Here is a 23891-nt window from a genome sequence, read left to right on the forward strand (position 1 = left end):
GAAAACAATGTGTTTAGTTCCTCTTTAGGGTATGGATCAAGAGGGAGAAGAGAAGGGGTCAAAACATCTTTGACCTCCCCATTATCACCAGCCACATACTGCCATGCTGCTGGGTAGGACTCATGCTGAGGGGCTGCGCATCCCTGCAACCCCTGCCCACCTAGGGGTGAAGGGGTCCCCATCAGGCCTGGGCATCCAAAATGTGGTTTAATGAGGTTTGAAAAGCATCTCCTGTGGTGAGCAAAGAGTATTCCCTAGAGCAGAAGGCAACGTATGGAATATGCCTTGGAGTTTCAAGGAGATTAAATGTTTCAGATCCATGTTTTGTTCTGTAGCCTTTCATTTTACGTTATTTTTCGTTATTTTTGCATTGTTTCACAACATGTCAAAACATCAGACTGATTCATTACAGCATAAACAGGAGACACTTTGATGTAGGAAAGAAGATGTTTTAATGGGTGCTAAGTAGCAACTGCCCTTAGGGATTTAAAAATAAAAATAGAAGCAGCACAAAACGCTATGTTAACCCTTCTCTTGTATCCCAGGATCATCCAGCTACCGAACGTTTCATTGCACACAGAACACTGCAGAAAATAACTGTATTTTTGCATTCATTCTGCAAAAAGAATTTTGAGTTCTGAAAGGTCTTTTGGGGGATTTTCCCAATCTCTGGAAAGGAGAAAGTTATACAGAAAGAAGAAACCCAAAACCAATCTCTGGCAGGAGTAGCTGCAAGTAGGGCTCATGAAACCACTTGGTTTTTTTACAGGGCACCTCTCCAGAGAAGCTGTAAAGGAAGGCTTTATACCCTCCCTAGGTGTGACCTGTGTCCACCAATCCCACTAATACTGCTTGTGGTGTTAAGAAAGGTGGTAACTTGCTCCATAACTTGGAGAAGCTCTGGCAGAGCACCCTGGAAGAGCAAGGGTCTCTCTGGTTACTGCTCTCCATCCCTCTGCAGTCAGAGCCTGAGCTGTGATAAAACTGATGCTGAAATCCCATTTGCAGGGGCCACAGAGCCTGGCATTGGGGGGTATTCTGTGACTGACCAGAGACTTCTGTTTTTCCTCCCCACTAGAGATCTGAGCATGAACAACATCAGCCAGCTGCAGCCCAGGACTCTCCGTCACCTGCGCTTCCTGGAGGAGCTGTAAGTATGGAGCAGCCGCAGCAGGCAGAGCTCTGTTGGGGTGGTCCAGGGGACACGGAGAGGGTGCCTGTGGCTCCGGTAGAGACCCCAAGTGTTGTCACTGTGGCTACTGGATGAGGTGGAGGAAGGCTGCACACCAGAACAGGGGGGTTTTGCTACTCTAGCTTAGGGCTTTGACTGCGGTCATTACCTTTAGGCTGAGATGGTCAATGTGCCAAGAGGCAAAATGAAACAGGACCCAATCCATTATGCAATAATCAACAGCGTACCCCAGAGCAGAGACAGCAAACAGGGAGCTTTATTCATCCTTCTGAATACAGGGGCCAGTCTCAGCCTCCTGCCATCCACAGACGCAAGAGCTCGTGGGCACATTGCTGTTTGGATGGCAATAAGCCTGAGCAATTGAAGTAAAAAACGTTTGCCCCAGAGGCTGAGATGTTCCATTGGGCATCAGTGTGTGCTGCAGCTTGAGCAGGCGCACTCATACACAGCACTCGCAGTCCCCACGCGCTGGCGTGTGGCTGTGTCGGTGAAGGAGGGACCCCACGTCTGAAAGTGGGAAAAAACACTTAGAAACCACTGGAATCCCTTGGGAGCCCCAAAAATGGGAAGGGGGGGGGGGGGGGCAGAATATTTAGGTTGGCCATTTCTGCCTGGGTAAATTGCTCCTGTATGGTCTTATTTAATTTGACCATGAGAAATGCCTCCAGGTGTTATTCTCAAGTTGTTGCTCCGTTCAATGCAACAGCTTCTGTTCAGAAACACAGTTTCTTGAAAACACATTTTTCACATTTAGTGAAATACTAATATTAATGCTGCATTTGATCTATGTATTGCGAAGTTACTCTCTATATATAACACGCTACAGCTTAACCCGTCTAAATGAAACACTTCACCTAGTCACTTCTTGCAGCCACCGCCATACACTACATAAACATTACAAAAATGGTGTTTTCCAGAATGTCAGAATTTCCTACAGAATAGGTGTTTGCAGCACTTTGGAAGGAGGCAGTTTCACTTCCCAGATGTTCTTGGCCATATGTTCTGCAGTGGAGCGACCCTGAATCATCAGCATGCAGCACTAGAGCATAATGGCAGTGATATGGACAGGTTGCGGTGACCTGCCTAACCCCTTGCTGACATGGGCCTCTTTGCTGCATGGTGATGTGCCATGCCCAGGCACCACTGCTGCGAGCAGGAAGTCCCATCTGTGCATTTAGAGTTTGCAGGTGACTCTACATACTTATGTAGACACACAGATGCAAAGACAAGCTTACTCCTCTGAGCATTCAGTCTTGACTAACGAGGCTGGACCAGATGCCACTGGTTGTTATTCCCATAATGGCTCAAATCTCATCATTACCAAACCATACCATGGGGTTTTGTTTTGCAGCTCTTCTTCATCTGTCTGTCGTTCCTATTCACCAGACCTGTAAGGACCTGAGCTACGCAATCTCCCCCCCCCATTAGGCATTTACAGACTGACCAGGAGTAACCTTTTACCCTTCTTTAGCTTTGGAGCTCAAGCTGTGCCCAGAGGTGGATTTTTCAGGACCTCACATCCACCTTGCAGCCTTTCTCTTCCCCTTTTTGTCAGTATCTGCATTGAAGTGTGGACACCCAAAGCATTAAGTGGGGGTAGTACAGCTTTTCATACACAGAGACCATACTCTTTCGTGGACAATTAACTCTTGTCTTGCTGCAAGCAACTGTGTCCTGATTACACGTCAGGTACAAAACAGAACAGTCTCAACCAGCAATGAATAAATATTCATAGGCTCCAAAAGAGCCAGCTTCCCACAGCCAAAAATAATTAGGAATGAAACAGATGAAAAGAAAAACTTTAAACAGGAAAATCTGAAAAATAATTGGAAGTTGTTAGAGAACATTTTACTAGAGGTTCAAAATGCCACAAGTCGTCATTTGGAAAGCGAAGGTATTTTGACTAGGAAAAAATATCATGGGTAGGAAAAGAAATGGAAAACGGAGCATTATATGTCTATGTATAGCCAAGTTCCTGCTTGAATTTGACATCAATAAGACAGTAATCCTATTTATGGAAATCAAGCAATTTATATGAAACCAAGCAAGGAAGGCTTTTTATACACTATCAGGAATTTAAAGTGATTCTTTCAACAGCATCCAGACAGGGACACTGTGTACATTATTCATAGGGCTGTCATCAACCAGTAATGCAACATGCCTGGCATTTCCCCTGCTCTTTTCACTTCTATCTTTACCAGACTTTCATCCCAAAACATTACATCAGGACCATGACATTCAGGATGGGATCACACTCTGTGCCAGGATGTGCACAAGAATCAAGCAAGCAAATCCTGCCTGTTTACACATCCTCAATAGAAGTTTGTTCAGGTTTAAGAGCTCAAATCTCTGCAGATTTCATCTATGCAGAACATATTTCCTTAAGTCTACTGGGGTGACATGTAGCACATGAGACCAAGCCTTCTGTCTGCTTCCCCACGGAAGAACTGCCCATGCTGAGGCACGCAAAGTGAGTGAAGACCAGAAAGCTAAGCAATGAGGGGCAATCCAGGTATCTCAGTGTTAGTACCTCCTAAGGAGGAGGAAGGCCTGCCTGTCCACCTGCCAAACTTGACAAGTAAATGGTATCCCAAATGATACTTGGTTTATTGCAAAGATGCCTTAAAAAAGATGCTTGAACCTTCTGAAAAAAAAAGAAAAATCACAGGTTTCTCAGCCAAAAATATTTGCCAAATTCAACACATATTTTTAAGTCTTCTTTTCAGGTCCTCTGGAAATTCTTACGTCTTTGGGACATTTTTACCTTGGTCTAACACTCCGAAACATCCTAGAAATTCCTGACAGCCTTGAACACATGTGAATGTGGTCTGTAAAACTCATCTTCTTTGACAGTCAGAGGAAGTCCATGTTCCTCTGCCTCCTCCACAAGCTCCTCATAGTTTCCCTCTCATGCTCTGCTTCTGCCAATCTCCTCTCTTGTTAGATCTAGTCCCAGTAGCCCAGGGTCACAGCAGCTTGGAGGAGAGCTGGTGTTTCACACCTTTTACGATGCCTCCTCTTTCTGTGCCTCTGATTTAGCATCATCTCAGGCTCCCCATGGAGATGAAACTTCATGAACTTCAGAGAGCCGCTAGATGAAGGCTCAGCTTGTGCATGGAGCTGGGGTTCAACCAAAGAACAGGAATAATGGAAAGAGGAAAGGAAGCTGCAAAAAAGATAATGCACGTGTCCCATGGACACTGAGGACAAATGTGCCCCATTGCACATCCTTCCAGCTGCATGGAGCACTGCGAATCCGGGTTGCTGGATCCACCTGAGCCCGTAGTGTGTTAATTGTCTGCTGGGTGCGGGCATGCAAAGAACAAGTGAGAGCAGGGTGGCACATGAGGGTTTTGAGGACAGCAAACGGATCACCCAAGCCACACCATGATGTCCAGCTGGGCTGTGTCCCACAGGACATTCCCGCATTGTCTCAGATCCCCTCAGGAGACCGAACAGCCATGTCCCACAAGGGATTAGAGTCAACAGAGGAGGGCAAGAGGAGTGCTGCAGCTCAAGCTGCTTGCTCAATGTGTGGTCCTGGTGAAGTGATTTTCCCTGCCAGTGCCTCTATTTACCCATCCATTCAGCAATGAGAATGGGCCTCTCAGGTGTGCCAGGACCTGTTAGTCATTAGTTTTTACTGCAAGCTGCTTAGGAAGGTCTTGCGGATGCAATTAGCACTCGTGCTTGGAGGGTGCCAAGAGACCAGATTCTCCAATCTCAGATGGCTTTGAAGATCCCACAACACCATGGACTCCTCTCCAATGGGTCTCCATCAGTCTGCGCTCTCCTCTGTCACCACCAGCCTCCAGCTCCAGCAGGGAAAAAGTGGAGACACGAGAGGCTGTGCTGGAAGCAGACGCAATCTCAGCCCAGGCACTCACCCGTCCTGCTCTTCAAAGGAAACTTCCATTGACAGAGGTGTTCATTCAGAGTTGGGCCTCACACAGGCAGGGAGGAGGCCGGAGTTTAGTGTGTCTCCTCTTTGTTTCTTTCTCTATTTTTCCCCCTTCTTCTCTTTCTTTCTCTCTTTTTGGCAGCAGGAAGATTGTTTAAAGTTGCTAATAAATTCCAGTTAATGAAGCCTGAAAAGCCAGAGCTGGGAGCCAAGAGAAACAAGAGCAATCAGTACAGAAGGAATAGAAAGAGGATCTTGAAAGCCAGCCTGGGAATAATAACATGTTGAAATGTGTTTGCCGGCAAGGGCTTTGTTACCTCGCTTTGAATCCAAACAAGAGCACTTGGTGCCAAGAAGAGAAACTGCAGCCAAAGGCAGGTGTTCATTGCCATTCACCTCTTGCTTCAGGGCACAGCGGCAAGATCAGACCCCTTCCCAGCCACTGGCTCTTTCACCTGCCTCTTCTCAGGCCCCCAGGGCAGAGGTACTCAGCATCACGGGGAGTGCCGTGCCTCTGCATCAGCGCAGGCACAGCAGGCTCAGGACCCACACCGTGGCCTCCCCTTGCAGGCTGTTCCCTTTCTCAGGCAGCTCTTGCAACCGAAGGGACTGGAGGGGAAGAAAGGGCATAAAGCAAAGCAAAATGCAAGCATGTGTGCTGGGAACAGAGCAGCCCTCTTCTCCCTTGCACCAAGAAAGGAGCCCCTTCTCATGCCTCTTACCATGCGGGTGCAAGGACCAGTGGAGCCATCACGGGTCACAGAGCACCAGCACCACTGTGGTGTTCCCGTGCCTGGTGTCGGAGCACCCACATCAGCTCCTAAACACCCAAAGCATCCACCTTTGGGGGTATTGTCCCGCACAGGGTCTCACCCCAAGGAAATCTCGTGCTTGAAAGAGGCAGCGTGGCAGTAATGCTGGCCTTGGGGCATGACTCCTTCAGCAGTGATAGCTCTGCTGTGTAAAGGGTGCTGACATTCATAGGCAATGCTCAAGCGTGCTAGCACCATGGCGAAAAGCCTTCCCTGGAGCAGTGCAATAGCATCTCTGGAGTTGGGGACTCCTAGCAGAGCAGCTTTGGTTGGTTTCCATGACAGAGCAGCCTGGAGAGGTCTATGGTAAAGAGACAAATGCTTTTAGAGCCATGACCTTGCTTTGCCATGCTGAAATTTGGAGGCAGCATCGCCTGACGCAGCTCTCCATTTCCAGACGGCTGTGGGTGAGGAGCTGCAGCTCCCTGCTTGCTTGGACTCCATGGTTCCTGCAGGATGCTGCCTACATCCTGTTTCTGAGAAGGCCCCAGGATGCAACTTGGTCTAGCCCTGGTTCATCCAGGACTTTTGTCCTCCTGGTTGACATCGATCTTTGGCAGAGGGCAGCACTGGTCATCAATTCAGTGGGTGGGCAAAAGCACAGAGAGGGTTCAAGGATAATTCCTCTAAGGAAGCCTTTCAAAGGTCATCCCTGGCAAGGCATGGAGGCAGACCTTGGTTAAGCTGCAGGTGGGGACAGGAGACAGGGGCTTCTAAGAGGTTCTCCATCATGAACACTGAAAACTGGAGCCAAGTTATTGCAGATTCAAAATGTAGTGAAAATGTAGAGATTTCAGCTCTTTTTTTACTCCATTTGGGCTGGGGTTCATGTGCAGCGACTGAAAAATCCTTGCAAGTGAGGGTAGCTGGCCCCAGTTTTCCTGAAAATTGCCTTCCAAATACTAACTATTCTGGGGTATCCCAATAGGGGCACACAGAATAGAGCCAAGGGTCAAAACTGCTCTGAAGGTTTGGAACTAACAAATACCCCCTGAAAAACTTGACAATTTATAGTATAAGGGAATGGAGTGAAGGCATTCAGTGTCCTGCGTTGGGTTGTTCATTAAGGAGCTGTGTCTTGGCAAATGAATCCAAACTAGCTTGCATGCGAACATTCATGTGGGTTGAAAACTGGCTTGAGAACCATAAACAAAAGAAACGAATGCCATCAATCTATCGAGTTGGAACAGGCATTTGATGGGGGTACAGGGAGCAGAATTAGAAACAGGCCTGCGTAGTGTTGTCCTCAGGGATGGAGCAAGGAAGCAAGGAGCACGTTAGAGACACCTCCAGGTGATACCAGACTAGGACAAGCTGCAGATTCCTGTAAGGGGAGGGAGAGTTCAAGCCTGGCTTTTTCCTCAAACATCCGACGTTTTCTTGTATGACTTAAATCAGCTTCATTCCTCTTTTGCACCAGCACAAGGACACGCTCAAGCAGAACACAGAGCCCTTGTCCCCTGTGTGCCCAGGGGATGGCACAGCCTTGGCACGATGACACTGTTTAGACAGAAGCATGGAGTAACTGGGCACAGATTCTGCCTTGACAGCGTTAGTACTTGAGAAATGAACCGGAGCAGAAGATCAAAGGGGGAGGCTGACATGCCCAATAAAGATCTGGCACGGGGAAAATTCCACTGGAATATGGACACACATGTTTGTCCTGTCCTGCCAATGGGCAAAGTTCCTGCCTCCTAATGTGAATGATAAGAGCATCATCGTGTTGCCTGAGCACATGACATGAGCGATCATGCCCAACAAACAGCCTTTGGGTGTGCCATGGAAGTTGTAGCATGACCAACAAGCCCAAGATACAGGAGGGGGTGGGAGCCTGTGGTAACTGAACTGCAGCAACCATGAGGTGGTAAACCATGAGTTTGTTCCAACTTGGAGTGTATTGGGAACGCAGATCAAAGCCTGGAGGAACCTTCCCAGAAATCACGGCAGTGGGGAAGGTGGGGGGAGAGCAGAATCTGAAATCCACTGAACACAGGAGCTTTCCAGAGCAAGCCAGCCAGAGCCAGCTCCCACCCTCCCCTTCCACCTGCCCCTTCTCTCCTTCTTCTTCCGTCGGTCACTTTAAGTCCAGAGATTTCCCTTTCTCCCAGCCCTATTTCACAGCAGGACATGCAGCTGGACTGAATCTGTCTGTCCTAAAAGAGACCTAACTCCTGGGGCTGGGCGATGCCGTGTGCCTCTGAATTCACTCAGAGATGGTGCCCATTGAAACTAGGGCATCTCCCACAGACAGCGGGGGTTTTCCCCTCATGTTCTGTTTTGCCCTTGGTGCTGACATGCCACAAGCTGGTTCAGCATGGTCCCACCAGCACATGGGGCTTCCTGCCACCCTGTTCTGAGACCAGGAGCCCCAGCCTGGGCTCCCCAAGCTCCACACTCCGTTCCTGCTAATCCTGAAGGTCCCAGATCCATTTATCAAACACACAAACACACCCAGGAAAGTGAACATAAAGGTGCAGAGCTGCCAGGAAACAAGTCAAGAGGCACATTTAACAGTGAATACTTGTAGACTGCTGCCAGCTAAGGCATGGGGGCAGGTAGGAGCTGCAGGGAGGTGAGGACAGCCAGCCCCTCACTGAGCAAGCACAGCCTGGTAGGATGGATGCTGGGAGCAGGCTGAGGATGCTGCACTGGAGCACCTCCCCTCTGGGTGAGCACCCCAGCCCTCCGGACAGCACTCCCTCCCATGTGGAAATCAGCAATCAAAAGGAGCAATTACCCCAAATCACAGCCCCCAAGTGACAAATAGCCCAGCCTGCCAGGCAGCTCGCATACTGCAGGGAGGCAGGTTACAACCTGCTCACACACATTAAAGGGACGACCCTGTGCTGTTTATGCTGTCAGAGGCCTAATTACGGGAGCAATTTTCCTTAGATTCTGGAGGGGAGAGACAGGGAGGGAGAGGGCTTGGGCACCCACACACGTCTGCTCTGCCACCGGGCAGTGCGGCTCCCAGAACAGCCCACATCCTCCCCATGTCCTCATTGCATCCAGCCTGGGGGACCCTGCTCAGCCTCGACACCTGCCTCCTTCACAAGCAAAAGGTGTAAAAAGGAACGAGCTTTGTCAATGCTAAATGAATATAAAAAGCTTGCCAGCATCTGTGCCCAACCTCTCGGGCCTGCTTTGGACTGGCTGAAGATGAGTCTGGTCACAAATGATGCTCACTGTCTCCTTCGGGGAGAGGCAAGTCAAGTGGGCAACAGGTTTCTTACCTGTGACCATGGAGAAGTCCAACCTTGGCCTTTGTTTGACCGCTTGAGGCTCAGATAGTAAAACACAAATGCAGTAGCAATTTGGGGTCTTAATAGGTTGTTAAACCTGTTTTCATGATTTCTAACCTGTGGGCACTAGGACTTGGTCCATGTCTCCTCACTGGAGAAACAAGAGAAGATTCTCCTTAGGTCAAGCCGAGGCTCGAGCCATGGACATCAGTGAAAGTGATGGTAACAGTGATGCAGTTTCCAATGTCAGTAAAAATTCCAAATCCTTGCTAATGCCCCAGCCTGCTCTGGGCCTTGCTAACACCTGGGTGCTCTCATCGGGTGATGCTGTACAATGGTGAATCCCACAGGTTTCCGTGGACAAATTCTTTCAGCCAGTTCTGAACATCGTCCCTTGCTCTTTGTTCTGCCCCCTCTGTTGGTTCCACTTTGTGATTCTGCTTTTCACTTTACCTTCCTTTCTCATCCCTTCACATTCATCCTCATCCATCAGCCTTCCCCAGCTGCATTGTCCCTATCCTTGTCTTCCCTTTGCAGTTACCTGCAGCTGTAACTTGCTCAAGAACCACTGTCTGGCTTTGGACAGATGAGCTGGCTCTACTGTGGTACTACACAGTATTCCCCATCTCCAGCCCCTTCCCCTGTCTCCCCTCACAGCAGTGATACCAAACTCATGTGCTGGAGGAACTGGGCCTTAGCTGTGACTACACAGGTCAAAGCAGAGCTGGGAATGAGGGAGTACAAGAAAATTAAGTGGCATTGAGCTTTGATGGACAGGACAAAGGAGGACCTGCAGGATGCGGACACAGGCCGCATGCGGACAAAGGGCACAGAAAAGGGTCCATGATTTAGGGACATCCTCTCATGAGCATGCATGAGAGAGCAGAAAGCGGTTCTTCCCCTGTCCCACCCTCACTGTCAGGTGCCTGGCATAGAGCAGGGTCCGTAGGTTGGTCCATGCCCTCGAGCAGAGGTCCCTCTCACAGACAGCCTGTGCTGTAAGATGGAGTGGGGTCCTCTGCAGGTATCCAGGGAATGACTCGAGCTGTGGGCTGTCACTGGAAGCTGGATTCAGGTCTGGCAGGGCTAACAAGCCATTATTTCCTTTGCCCGTTCCCCAGCTGTAAGGGAATGAAAGGCCAAGGCTCCCCAAGCGTGTGACCATGGCTCAGCTTGCAGGTGCTGCAGCCTCCCCGCCACGGGAGCTGTGGCAGGATGAATGAATCGTTAAGCCTCTGCAGACAAGGGACTGTCATTACAAGGATGCTGACACGTTGCTGGCTCTTCTCTCCACTGCAGACGCCTCTCTGGAAACCAGATCTCCAGGATCCCAGGGGAAGCTTTCTCTGGCCTCTACAGCCTCAAGATCCTGTAAGTAACTCCCTCCCTTCTGCAGAGCCACCATTGCCACCACCTCCCCAGCCCCTGGTAGCCGCCAGCCTTGGTAGATGAAAGCTTCCTTGTCACTGTGGGCAAGCCACCCACCCTCTGCCTATAGAATGGGGAAAGTCTAAGCGACAAGGGCTACCAGCAAGTATTTTCCTATGGGCCAGGTTGTCTCACCACTCATGCAGTCACAGTGGTTTTGCATCCATATGACAGTCCCACAGGGTCTGTGCAGGGTAGTGAGGTGAGAATCCATTTCTCCCTTTAAGAACCATCTTAAAAATCTCCTGCAATAAACATTTCATCCCCAAGGGGATGTTTTGAACTCAGCCACAATGTGAAATTGTTGTAGCTGGTCCAGTTTATACAGAGCGAGCAGGTACAAACCTGCTTCCAGGATTAGAGAGCATAGGGCTGTTTACTACGTCTTCTGAAGATGTAAAGTATGAATCCTGCCCTAAATCTCAGGGCTTAGAGATTTATCCATCCCCTGCATTAGGCAACAAATCAAAGGAACTGAGGAAAAACCGCAGCTCTCCCACCCAATTTCAACAAGAGGAACTTTCTCCTTCAGGAACGCAGGAGCTTTTAAAGCCGCTTTTGATCAATTCCTATTTGTGTCAGGCCCAGGTAACTCCTGATGCAGAGTACTAGAGCAGTGCCTCCCTTCTGGAGGCAGCACGGGTTGCAGAAAGGGGAGCAGCACACTTGCTCTGTCCTGCCACCCAACACACTCCACCACAATGCAACAGCACATTCACCAGTGACCCTGTTGTAAAGAAAGACTTGAAGGCTTAGAGCATTTCCAGCTGGGAAATGGTTGGATGGAGAAGCTTGCTCAAGGCTGTCTTGTGAGAGCTGAAATCGGTGTCCTCATGCTTCAGGACACCCTCATCACCACTCCTCACCAGTGGGGCAAGGCAGGGCTGGGCGTGATTGAAAATGAGCCCTCTGCCCATGCCCTCCTCCTGCATCTCCTGTGTAAAACTGATCCATGGGCAGCACAAATAGCCTCATGTCTTGGTGCATGCAGAGGGCATTCTGGGCCTTACACACTGGCAGCCTCAGATCCCTGCTCCATCAACTCCTCATTTGCCTCTAATCACCTTGTACCCCGCTCCCACCATCCTGCCGTCCTCAAGACCTCTCTTCACCTTCCCTGGTGACCTGCTCTGCATGGACACAGGCCAAGTGCAGGGACCACAGAGCACCACGAGCTTCCTCACTGATGCACTGAGCCAGTTCCCACTGGGCGCAAAGCTGCTGGGATCCCTCTGAGAGGAGCTTCACCAGTGGAGGTCGTGGGGCAGGTGGGAGAGGTGTGAACTGTGTGGGTCCATGGTCATCATCCCTGGTCTTCCACACTTGTGTGGAGCAGTGTAAGCCCCAGTGGTCAATCCCATCAATCCCACAGGTGCTCACTGCAATGGGGAAGCATCCAAGTGGACAACTTCACAGGAGGACCAGCACAACTTCTGGGGCTCCTGGTCCTGCACATGGGTTTGTTCTTGTGTCCGAGGTGTGCTGGAGGGATGGCACTGGGTCCTGCAGCCCAGTGAAGAAAACCAAAGTGCTTCATTCAAAAACAGTGAGAAGGATCAGGGGTCTGGTGATGACCTAAAGGAATAACGAGGGAACTGAGGTTACTTAACCTGAACGAGAAGTGAATGAGGACAAACACAAGCCTTTAAGGACAAGCAGCTGCTGCAATAAGGAAGGAAATACATGTGCTCCATATCTGAAACAGGACTGGCAGGTTTTGGAGCAGGTGGCACCAGGGACAGTTTACATCTAGAGCTGTGGATGCTCTGTCAGAGGTTGCCTGAGGGTTGACAGTCACAGGCATGGCTGGAGTTGGGAATAGCTGCCCCAAACATGACCAGCTGAAGCCTGTAGGCAATCAGGAGCTGACTCACGTCAGTACCAGAGATCTCACCTCTGGTGACTGGCGTGTCCCCCATGGAGACAGGTTGGGGATGGTAGCAATTTTCATAACTCAATATTAATGTGCTAATTGCGGTCATGTGCACGGCCACGAGTAAACGCTCGCGTTCATCTTGGGCTGTCAGGGGGCCTGGTGCTTTCCCGGTCTTTCCAGAGAATTAGTTTATGCTTTAGAAAGGATGGGAAACACCCTGGGATTTCCTCCACAAACCTGCCTGTGCAGATGGTCCTCTCCCTGCCCTCGCAGTGAATCCCAGAGCTACTGGAAGCAGGATGAGATTCTTGGCTCTGCCTCCTCCAGCTGCTTCCCTGCACAAAAACCACCTGGAAAGTGGCCATGGAGATAGGCCTGTGCAGAAACCATGCAGGAGTACACCCGGGGAGGCAGCTGTGTGGAGACTTGAAGGAGGGCAAGCGAGGAGCCGGGCTGCCCCACCGCCGGCAAAGCGCGGTGACACAGGGATTATGCCGAGACCCTCATACACCGAGCCTTGAGCCGAAGGCGAGGTGAGATGTGGCCTCCTCAGCTCCCCTCAGTGGGTGCAGACTGGCAGCAATGACAGCTCTGAGGTCTTCTCAGCCGATGGGAACATTCCTTTGTGAAAAGACATTGGGAGCGCACCTCTCCCAGGGGTGCTGGCCAGCACACACCTTCCCCACAGAGGCTGATGCTCTTGGGTCCGTGCTTCAGTAGATCAATAGAAACCAGAGCCATCGGCTGGTTTGTCTGCTCTGACAAGGTCCTTCCCTTACAAAATTAACTCTTTAGTCCATGCTCTTCCAGCCTTGGAGCTTTCCAGCTGGAATATGCCTCCAGTCTCTGGAAAACTGGAAAGTCGCCTGTCCTTCCAGACCTCCTCTTGAGTTGCCTGAATGCCCCTTACCTCCAAGTGCCCTGAATGGAGCTCCATCTGCCAGGAAGCATCCATCCCAGCTGGCAATGTGGCTAAGCTTGTGCTGCCACAACTTAACGCCACATCCCACCCCTGAACATCTATCCCTCTTCAAATGCTCTGCAGCACAAGCAGGATTGCCAGGCCTCTTACTCTCCTGGCTGAACATGCTGCAGCAGCAGCAGCAGCACCTACTAGCCAAGAAGGAGTTCCACACCAGACTCCGCAGGGAAAGACTCCAAGTACAACCACAACCTGAGCCTGCCTTACCCCAAAACGTGGAGGGCAAAATGCTTGGGTGCATCCTTTTGGCTGCAGACCCTGCATCCACAGCAGCCAGCTGGGGTAGCCCATGCTGCTGCTCCATCCCTTGATGAACCTGTGGAGCATCCAGACCCAGCGCTGCCCACAGCCTGCCTGCACCAGCGTGGTGACTCAGTGCTGCCTGCAGCTGCTCCCATCCACACACTGTCCCAGTGCTGTCCACGGCTGGTCTCCATCCAGCTCCTGTTGGATGGAGTGAGCCTGGCAGGATGGCCTTGCTCTGCACATGCCACGTTTCCCGACTGGATGGACTCTACCCAGTGGCCACCCCCACTGGTCCCTCCTTCTCTTCCCACCTCGAGCTGCAATCATAGCATCTCGTGTGGTCCAGGGCAAGCACCGTCTAGCCTGGCTCGTTGAGCATACATCAAAACACCACCAAAAAAGCCATGTTGCCCCAGGATGGCAGGTCTGCAGGTGGCTTGGGACACTTCAGGAACCCCCAGAGAGACCTTATGTCTACCTGTGCAGAACAGAAATAACTTTGAGACAAAGGGAATGGTGGGGTATATCCAAGAGACGCTCCCATGGGGAGGGAAGAGAAACGTGCAGAGGTTGGAATGTCTTTAATCCCCATGCACAAGCTCCAGGCACAGTTGCCTCAAGCAATAACAGCCCTTTGACTGTGCTGGCTGAGTCACTTCAGCCTCCCAAGATGGGGACACTTTATCATGCACAGGCCTGTACTTCTGAGGGCTGTAAGTCTGCTAAGACTGTCTTGTGCAAGGATGCTGGTGTGATGGGACCCGATCCCAGCATTTTTCTGGTCGTTCAGGCATGGTCTCTGCCAACAAACAATCCTCCTACTTCTGAAAATAAAACATGACCTCTGAGGAGCTGTGACTTATGCTGGTTCCAGTCAGGCTGCTGTGGGTAGCAGGTTGCGCTTCCATGTCTGGAAGTGTCTGCAAGCTCCAGTATGGTCACCTCAACAGTGCCAACCAAAGGTGGCAGTGCACTATCCAGACCTGCTTTTGAGCACTTCCTGGCCTGAGTGGTCTTTGCTCACTGTATTCATAGAATCATAGAATAGTTTGGGTTGGAAAGGACCTTAAGATCATCCAGTGCCAACCCACCTGCCATGGGCAGGGACACCTCACACTAAACCATGGCACCCAAGCCTCCATCCAATCTGGCTTGAACACTGCCAGGGATGGAGCATTCACACCTTCTTTGGGCAACTGATTCCAGTGCCTCACCACCCTCACAGTAAAGAACTTCTTCCTTAGATCCAATCTAAACTTCCCCTGTTTCAGTTTGAACCTGTTACCCCTTGTCCTATCACTACAGTCCCTAATGAAGAGTCCCTCCCCAGCATCCCTATAGGCCCCTTCAGATACTGGAAGCTGCTCTGAGGTCTCCACACAGCTTCTCTTCTCCAGGCTGAACAGCCCCAACTTTCTCAGCCTATCTTTATACAGGAGGTGCTCCAGCCCCTGCTCATCCTCATGGCCTCCTCTGGACTTGTTCCAATAGTTCCATGTCCTTTTTATGTTGAGGACACCAGAACTGCACACAATGCTCCAGGTGAGGTCTCACAAGAGCAGAGCAGAGGGGCAGGATCACCTCCTTGGACCTGCTGGTCACGCTCCTTTTGATGCAGCCCAGGATACAGCTGGCTTTCTGGGCTGCAAGCGCACACTGAAGCCATGTCACTGACAAAGATGTTGAACAAGAGCGGTCCCAACACCGATCCCTGAGGGACACCACTCATTACTGGTCTCCAGCCGGACACTGAGCCATTGACAACTCTTCACGTGCAGCCATCCAGCCAGTTCTTTATCCACCGAGTGATCCATCCATCAAATTGATGTCTCTTCAATTTAGAGACAAGGACGTTGTGTGGGACAGTGTTGAACTCTTAATCAAGGTTCTTAGCTTATCCTGCATTTGACAGTGGCTCATCAACAAGCACAGTCCTGAGTCCTGTAGGACTTTACTCATTGATACAGCTGCCTGAAGACAGAAAAAGGCACTCAGCAGTTGAGGAACTGCACCAGCCAGGGTGGTCATAGAGCTGTGTATGTAGTGACATTGCATGCAGCCATCCAGCCAATTCTTTATCCAAGGGGTTCACTCATCAAATCCATGTCTCTGCATTTAGAGGCAAGGATGTCATGCATGACAGCGTCAAACTCTTTGCACGAGTCCAGGTAGATGATGACATCAACCCTTCTACCCTGTCCATCAGTTCTGTAGCCCCATCACAGAAGGCCACCAAATTGGTCAGGCAGGATTTCCCTTTAGTGAAGCCATGCTGGCTGTCACCAAGCACCTTGTTGGTTTTCATGTGCCTTAGCATGCTTTCCACATTGTTTGTCTGTGCCAAATTGGCTTCATTTGGGAACCAGCCCATGCTGCTGGTGGTCTGGAAAGTCTCTCAGTCTGTTACTGGTTGGAAAAGGGACTTGTAATAGATGGGAGGCAGCAGGATCCAGCAGTAGAACGACAATGGGTTTTGCTTATTGTCTCCAGATACTTCCACTCACCAGCTCTAAACACTGAGCTCAGATTTCATAGGGCCACTGAGATCCAGTGTGTTTCCCACCAAAACCCCACCAGCACTTCCTAAAACCCCACTCTGTTCAGCTGCGCATCTTCTTGATTTTTAACAAACCTAAATTGTTGAACTCCTGCACTGGGCTCCAGGATGCCTTATCCCTCCAGCACATCCCAGCTGCACAGAGAAACCCATACACAGCGCTCAGAGCCCCTGAAGTCGGGTTGGTCTTTGTATAAAGTTGTCCACCTTGATGAGCTTCCCATGGTCCTTCTCCATGTCCTATGCTCACTTCCATTCCTGAGAAGTCCTCCTGGGTCCTGCCCATTCAGCCCAACAGCCCCAGTCACCCGCTCCTCTGAAGCTTCTGGGCTGGTTTGGGTTTTTCCACAACAGCTCCAGTTACTGCTTCAACTTGTGCTAGTGCCCCAACGCCCCTTAGCAAAGAGCTATGGAGTGGTTCCTCACCCATTGTGTTTGCAGCTGTCCCACAAGTCGGATAAAAATCCTGCCCACAGGCCAGTTTCCATTGACCCTGCAGAGGTAACCACCACTGGCACACACTGGGAGTTTATTCTCTTACACAAGTATTAATATGGACAACTCAGCTGGGAGCACTGGTAGTAAGCACTCTGGACTAACTGCAGCGGAAAAGCCCCCTTATGGTCACATCCTTCCCCCACCAAGCTCACCCCTGGTACCCCTGTCCTGCAGGATCCCAGGGCTGCAGCCTTAAGCTTGCTTAAGAGCCCTGAGTGACCAACAGGGTGCTTTCCAACCCCTCCAGCTTTCCAACAGGAGTCCAGAACAGCTTCAGAAACAATCAGTGACATCCTTCGTATTGTGTCAGGGTTCTGGCTTTTTTCTTTCACATAAAGTTTTCTTTTTTCTAATTCTAGGATGCTGCAGAACAATCAGATGAGTTGCATCCCTGCAGAGGCACTGAGAGATCTTCCAAACCTCCAATCTCTGTAAGTCATTAAAAATCACTGCTGTGAGCTGCACAGTCCCTTGGGGGCCCCAGGGCTTCCCAGCACTTGAGTCATTAGTTCCTTTGTCAAGGATGTTCTGTCCCTTCTTCCTTTTCTTTTCCAATTAAAGCAAAGATTACTGTCACTTAGCTTAGAAGGGAGAGGAGGGCAGTTTTCAAGGAAGGAACATTGTCTTGGTAAAGGATGTTGAAATTACAGCTCCCCATGTGTGCACTGTGATGAAAAGGCCACCAGCGCCAATGCATATTTCAAGGAATGCTGGAAAATATCCACCCAAAAAGGGCTCTGTCCTCTGCTGTGGATCACAGTGGGGCAGGGACCTGCCAGGGAGCACAGAGGATGCTCTGATCTGTCAACGTGCGAGGTGAGCTGTTTTACCCAGATAGAGGGTATCTATGTCAGGGTAGAAATGCTTTAAATCACTTCTAGCCATGAGAAGAAGCTGAGTCTGCAACCATGCTTTTCCTTTAAAGTAACTATATCCACAGCAGGTTTGTCCTACTGTATTCACTAAAAATCACACATCTCTGAAGTAGCTGCAGTTTTCCTGAGTCAGGGCACACTTGCAATCAGATCCTGAATTTAGGGAAGGGCTGTTTGGTAAGTGCCCAGCTTGTATAACCAACACCACCGAAGCTTGTAAGAGCATTCTGAATTGGGCTGAACCACTGCAAACAGTAGCTGCATAGGGTGGACCGTCGCTGTGTCTGAAGGCAGATACAGAGCTAAGATGCTCTGCTTGGTTTTCATTGGTGCTGCCACGACTTCTCCAAATGTAGTTGCTAACCTCGGGCCAAGAGCCTCCGGTGTAGGTCTGCGTTAGAAAGACCTTTTCTCTTCCCTCCTTTTCAAACATCTGAGTCATTTTCCACAAGTTTATGAGACTCTTGTGTATTCACTGCCAAAAGTGTAGCCAGCCTGGAACACCTATAGGTCACCTACAGCATGTTTTCCAAGCATTACCGGTCAGACTACCTAAGACCCAGTGTACTCGTGTTGCTCAGACTATTTGTTTTCCATTCAGAAGGGGAAGAGCCTTCATAGCACATCATGACCATTGATGAGTTTCTGTCCTTGTGTGGCACCTCACGGAATGTTAACTCTCTGCCCTGCAAGTTGGCAACACGTGCAAAGCAGGCAGGAGAGCTGAAAAGGGGGGTGAAAACGGGAGCCAGCCTGAGTGGAACAGAGAGCTGTACTAGACAGAAAGGGATTGTGCGCTGGTTATTTTCTTGCTCTTTCAGATATTTGCATTTGATGTCCCCATTCGTCATCCTGGGATTCAGGCAGGATTTGAAGGGAAAGTGTGTATCTCTTATGGACAAGCTGGCACAGGAGAGGAAAAACAGGCTTCTCAATACACGTCTTTCCTCAGGTTTATGACGGAAGCAGCCAACTAAGTGAGAGAACAATAGCTTTGAGCATAGTGGTACCAATAGGACTTACCAGGCAATTCAAGGATGAGGTAGCCAAACAAGTGGGACAAAATGGGAGGCTTCCAACCACTGTTGGACAGGGAGAGGTTGGTATTTATTGACTGCACAGCACCAAGTTAGAGCTGAAATGCAGCAAAAACCTAACGCTTAGATGAGGCAATACTGGCTCTCCAAGTAATGGAAGGTACTGAAGAATTGTTCACAGGACAGCATGCCAAGAAAACTGGCTTTGATTTAGGCAAGCTTAGGTGAGATTGGAGGGACAGGGTGTTCCCCTATGGATGCTCTCCAAGAGGACGTTCCCATTTCCCCATACCTTTTCTAGCTGAGATGCAGTCCTGAGTTTTGGCAAATACTATTTCAAGCACACAAACAGGGCTTCCTCCTGCAAACGCTAACACAAGCGCTGGGAGGACTGCAAACTGGACAGAGGTCTTCACTCACCAACTTAACTCTGTGCCAATCAAGGACACCCATTCCCTGTCATTCCACGTGCTGACCCAAAGCTTGGCTGCTCCAGGTTGGCTGATTGCTCATCACCGAGTTATCACTCACCAAGGACTTCATGGGCTCTGGGCCCCTCCTCTTCCAGAGGGAGGCATCCACTTACACGGGTTCAGCACTTCCCGACCAGAGGTGCTCATGATTCACTCTGCCCCATGGATGCCAGCCAGGCTGAGGAGGCAAGTGTCAAATCCACCCAAATACCCCCATCCACATCAGACATACCTGTCCTTACAAACACCCCTCATCTCAGGTCCTCTGAAGCTGCAGCCATGCCCGTGGGGCCAGAATCAGACCTGCCTCGCTCCCTGTCAGCTACAGGATGCGGAGGCATCACTGCCTGGAGCCCGAGTTGTCAGGAAGGAGACCTTGGCAGGGATCACTAAATGAACACAAAGAGGAATTTAGATTTCAAAAGGAGAGAATACAACACTGGAGCCTGAGCTTCCTACCGAGCGTGAGGGAGCTGCTTCCCAGCAGGCTTGCTTTATCTGGGAAGCATGTTGGGAAACCTGGTGGGGAGGATTAGAGAGAACATGCACACCTGATGGCAATGCTCTGAGCCCTGCTGAGGGTGCCAAGGCTTTACGTAATGCTCTGATCCAGTTGTGATCCCCTGGCAGAGTATCTGGTTACCGGTGGTTTATAGGCGCAGTAACAACACACCATGTGTATTCTGGAAGAGTCGTGTGTCAGTCTAATTAACGACTTTGTGGTTTGTGAGCACTTACCTGGAGCAGATGGGCACTGTGTCTGTTCCTCTGCCAGGCAGAAGGAGTCCAAGGTATTTCAAAGTGAGCAGGTGTTATAAATTATAATTACCAGGCTTGCAGAGAAAGCAAAGAGAAAAGAAATCTGATGGATTAAGAGATCAAGATAAACTCTTGGGTTTTCTTCTTCTAATACTTATGGAAAGTGATGAGAGTGGCTGGCTCTTTCTGGAGTTTCTCGCGTTTTGGGAAGGTGCTAAACGTGTATCTGGCTCATCAGGGTGGGTGTTGTCTACAGCAGTTTGGAAGGGGAAGGGGGACTGGTGCCAGCCAGAAGAGTGTCAGAGCTTTTCCAGTATGGGTGGCTGTATGGTGGCCTCAGGACACACCTCGGACAGTGTGATGACTGATCCATCTGCTGTTCCATCTGTATATGGTTGCAGTGGTGATGCCTGGGGAGCAAAAGGCTCTAGGGAGAGGTTATAACAGTCTTCCAACAGCTTACAATAGCTTCCAATACAAGAAATCTGGAGACGGACATTTTGCAAAGGAATGAGTGGGACGAGAGGGAACGGCTTTAAGCTGACAGAGGGGAGATTTTCATTAGATATTAGGAAAAAATCCTTCCCTGTGAGGGTGCTGAGGCGCTGGCACAGGGTGCCCAGAGAAGCTGTGGCTGCCCCATCCCTGGCAGTGTTCAAGGGCAGGTTGGACACAGGGGCTTGGAGCAAGCTGCTCTATGGAAGGGTCCCTGCCCGTGGCAGGGGTTGGGACTGGAAGGTCCCTTCCAACCCAAAGCACCCCAGGATTCTCTGATGGACCTACACCCAGTAGGTCCCATTCTCTGGGATCCTGGCCTTGCTCTCGTTTCAGTTCTCCTTTCTCCCTCACAGTCTTTGTTCACCACATCCATCATCCATTCAAAAGGTTTTCAGGATTCACCTGCCACTCTGACACAAACCTGCTGTTCCCAGCAGAAGTCAGCCACAGCGCAGTCCCATCAGCACTGGTCCTGCTAACATCACCTTCCCATTCCAGATGGGAAAGCATGATAGCAGCGACTGTCCTCTTTGCATCTGTCCTGAAGAAGGATTTGGTGTCTTCATAAGCTGATGGGACTCAACCTGGAGGACAACCAGCCTCATATACATAGTTCTTATAAATATTGCAAGCACTTTCAAGTTTTCTACGAATATTTCCCATTATATTCTGATTTCACTCCAGGTTTACTTGACTCATAACCTCAACGCTAAATCAACCTGATGTACATTTCCTGCGTACAGGTTCATCTTGCCTCTAGCTAAAATAATCCAGATCCTGCAACCCATTGGCTTGCCACTTCTCTGACATCTTTAGCAGGAACCTTTTGGACTCTTACGGAAATGCACTAAAGACTACTTCATCCCCTCTTCCTCAAGGCAGGTAATGATTTTTATACATATGGCCAGAGATTAAAATGCAAAGGATGAATTATAGCGATTCGAGAACATGTGGACTTTGATGTAGACAAAGGCGGGAAGCTCTTCCCACCTGATTGGATCCTCACAAGCATATAAATCCTTATGACAGAAGGAAGAAAAATATCACTTTGGAATCAGCATGGCCTGAAGAGCTCAGTCTTCATTCCTGGTTTCACTTCTTTGATCTGTTGGAGATTTGACAGTTTGCTGTTAACAACAATATTCTTCTCTATCAATCACACGTGATGCAGGAAGGTTTAAGAAAGGTGGTGTTTGCATTGGGTGTTTAGAAGAGAAAAGCCATAGAAAAAAAAAATCCAAAACAAACAGAAATCTATGAAATCAAGGTCACATTTCAGTGCCTTACAATCTGTTGGCATAGAAGTTGTCTTGTGGCAAGACCACCTCAGTCCTGTAACACGATGGATTGGCTACAGGGTCTTTCTGGAGCACAGTGAAAAGAAGGGCAGGGAAGAGGAGAGAGGCAGTTCTTAATGGCGTTACCTATCTGAAAATAGACTGAAACAAAGCAGCTCCAAGTGCTTGCTTGGTGATGAGCATTGCTGAGCACAGAGCCTTCAATTCCACCTGTTACAGACCACCTCTCAGCAGAAAGCCTGTCTGTGGCAGGAAAGAGAGCCCAGAATAAACACTAAAGTTCCTTCCATTCCAGTGGACACTTGCTGTTTAAAACCTTCCTGCTCCACATCTGAAATCCCCTGTTTTCCCTCGGGAACCTCTCCTCAGCAGCCAGCTCTGGACAGGAGCACAATGAAGTCACTGGAATCTTGTCCCCATTCTTTTTAGAAGCCTGGTCTCCATTTTTAGCATTTCGAGTGTTTAATGGAATTCCTGCAAAGAAGGAAGTCTAGGAGTGGCCACATCCAAGTGAGCACTGCAGACAGGAGGGCCATACGTCTGGATGTACTGCAGGTAACCTCCATGCAGTGATGTACCCATGGTGCAACGAGTCCTTGCTGAAGTTTGGCTGCTGTCAGTATTCCTCACCGGCTCTATGGAAGCAGGAACTGGCACCATGTGCTGTAATCCTCGTGCAAATCCACTCAGCAGGAAGGACATCACACTCCTTTATAGGGCCTTGGTCACTGTGCTCTCGGTAGGATCCAGCAAGCAGCTTCCCTGCCTCCCTTTTGCAGCCCTCAAAGAACAGCAGTGGGATCAGTCACGCTGGCATTTGGCATTGCAACAGAGCAGCTTGAGCCTGTTCTGTAGTTGGGAAGTCGAGTGGCTGGGACCAGGAGGCTGGTGTCTTCATGCCTCTGCTATGACTGGAGTGCTAGATCCTTCCCTCATGGGGGAAGATCCTAAGATACCACCAGGAAGGAAACCAGATTCTTCTGAGTCATCCATTCTCCATGGCCTCACTACACAACCTTCCTTCCCTTCAGGTAAGCTCATGCTGTGCCCACGCCTCCCTCAGGCAGACCAGGTGGATTTGTCTCCTCTGACCGTAGCTGTCTAGATATTACTCATCCCAGCTAGTCAGCAGTGGAAAATTATCAGCATCTCGAGGGTGAATCATCCCTGTTATCTCAGAGCCCTGTCTGGAGGCATGAATCAGTCTCTGAAGGACTCCGGTTTTCTCTTCTGGCTATGGAAAGACCCTATAATTGGTTTCAACTTCTGTGTGAATAAGGCTGGCTGAGATGTGTTTTTCCTGCCCCTGGACAGCAAAACCAAAACGTCCCTCTCCTCATCCCCCACTTGTATCTGGCAAAACCAGCTCACCAAGCAACACACATCTTCAAAGCATGGGTACCAAAGCAGAGCTGAGCATCTCTCCGATGCTATTGCATGCCTCACCCATGCACGCAGTGTGTAAAGAGCAGCAGTTTCATCTCTTCATAGACTTTAAAATTCTCTGGAACGTGCTCTGATTCCTCTCCTGGGACTTCATTTTCCAACTTTCCCATTCACAGAGCTGGCTGGCAACACCTGTAAAGGGGTGGTGGCGAGTGACACCCTTGCCATGCCCCGGCACCTCTAGAATTCACCGGTTGGGCTCCCAAGGGAAGAGCTCACAGCACAGGCTGTGTGGCTTGAGCTGTATTTGTTTAGCAGAGGTTATACCTACATGGCTGTGCCCCACACGTAGTGCAGTCACCTCCAAGATTTTCTATACTGACTACTGTATTGTTCCTCCCTTTCTCTGGCCACTCTGCAATGACTGCAAACACCCCTTAGAAGAGACTGACAAACATCAAAACTTAATTCCACCTTCATACCCCTCCCCATACGCCTCAGGCTCTAATGGCCTTCAGGAAAAGGCACATGCAATCTTGACTGCCCTCCCAGTACCTAGAACATTTTAGACACTAAAGAAATAACAATAACCACAGCTCACATCCACGAGCCGCACACACACACTCTTGCCTATGAGTCATATAGTAAGTTCCAATGTGTTTTCCATTGACCTTTATTATGGGGACTCATGAACCTTAACTCACTCGCCTATACACATAAGTATCCAGGGCATGCTGCATTTCCCTAAGGACAACTCAATAGAGAAGATGGACAATGGGTCCCAGATGTTACGCACAGTAGATACAGCCGCATCGCGGGGAAGATGGGTCC

General features: G+C 49.8%; 1 protein-coding gene across 1 annotated transcript in view; it reads left to right on the plus strand.

Annotated features, from left to right (window-relative positions):
• LGR6 (leucine rich repeat containing G protein-coupled receptor 6) overlaps nt 1-23891 on the plus strand; it is a 109397-nt gene that overhangs the window by 40771 nt on the left and 44735 nt on the right. Inside the window, exons 2-4 of the mRNA XM_061442810.1 lie at nt 1079-1150; nt 10447-10518; nt 17094-17165. Coding sequence (XP_061298794.1) covers nt 1079-1150; nt 10447-10518; nt 17094-17165 — 216 coding nt within the window. The remainder of the gene's footprint in view (nt 1-1078; nt 1151-10446; nt 10519-17093; nt 17166-23891) is intronic.

Source organism: Pezoporus flaviventris, unplaced genomic scaffold, assembly GCF_033815535.1.
Source record: "Pezoporus flaviventris isolate CSIRO_AGI_PZ_B2104156 unplaced genomic scaffold, CSIRO_AGI_Pfla_v1 ptg000253l, whole genome shotgun sequence".
NCBI classification, from domain to species: Eukaryota; Metazoa; Chordata; class Aves; order Psittaciformes; family Psittacidae; genus Pezoporus; species Pezoporus flaviventris.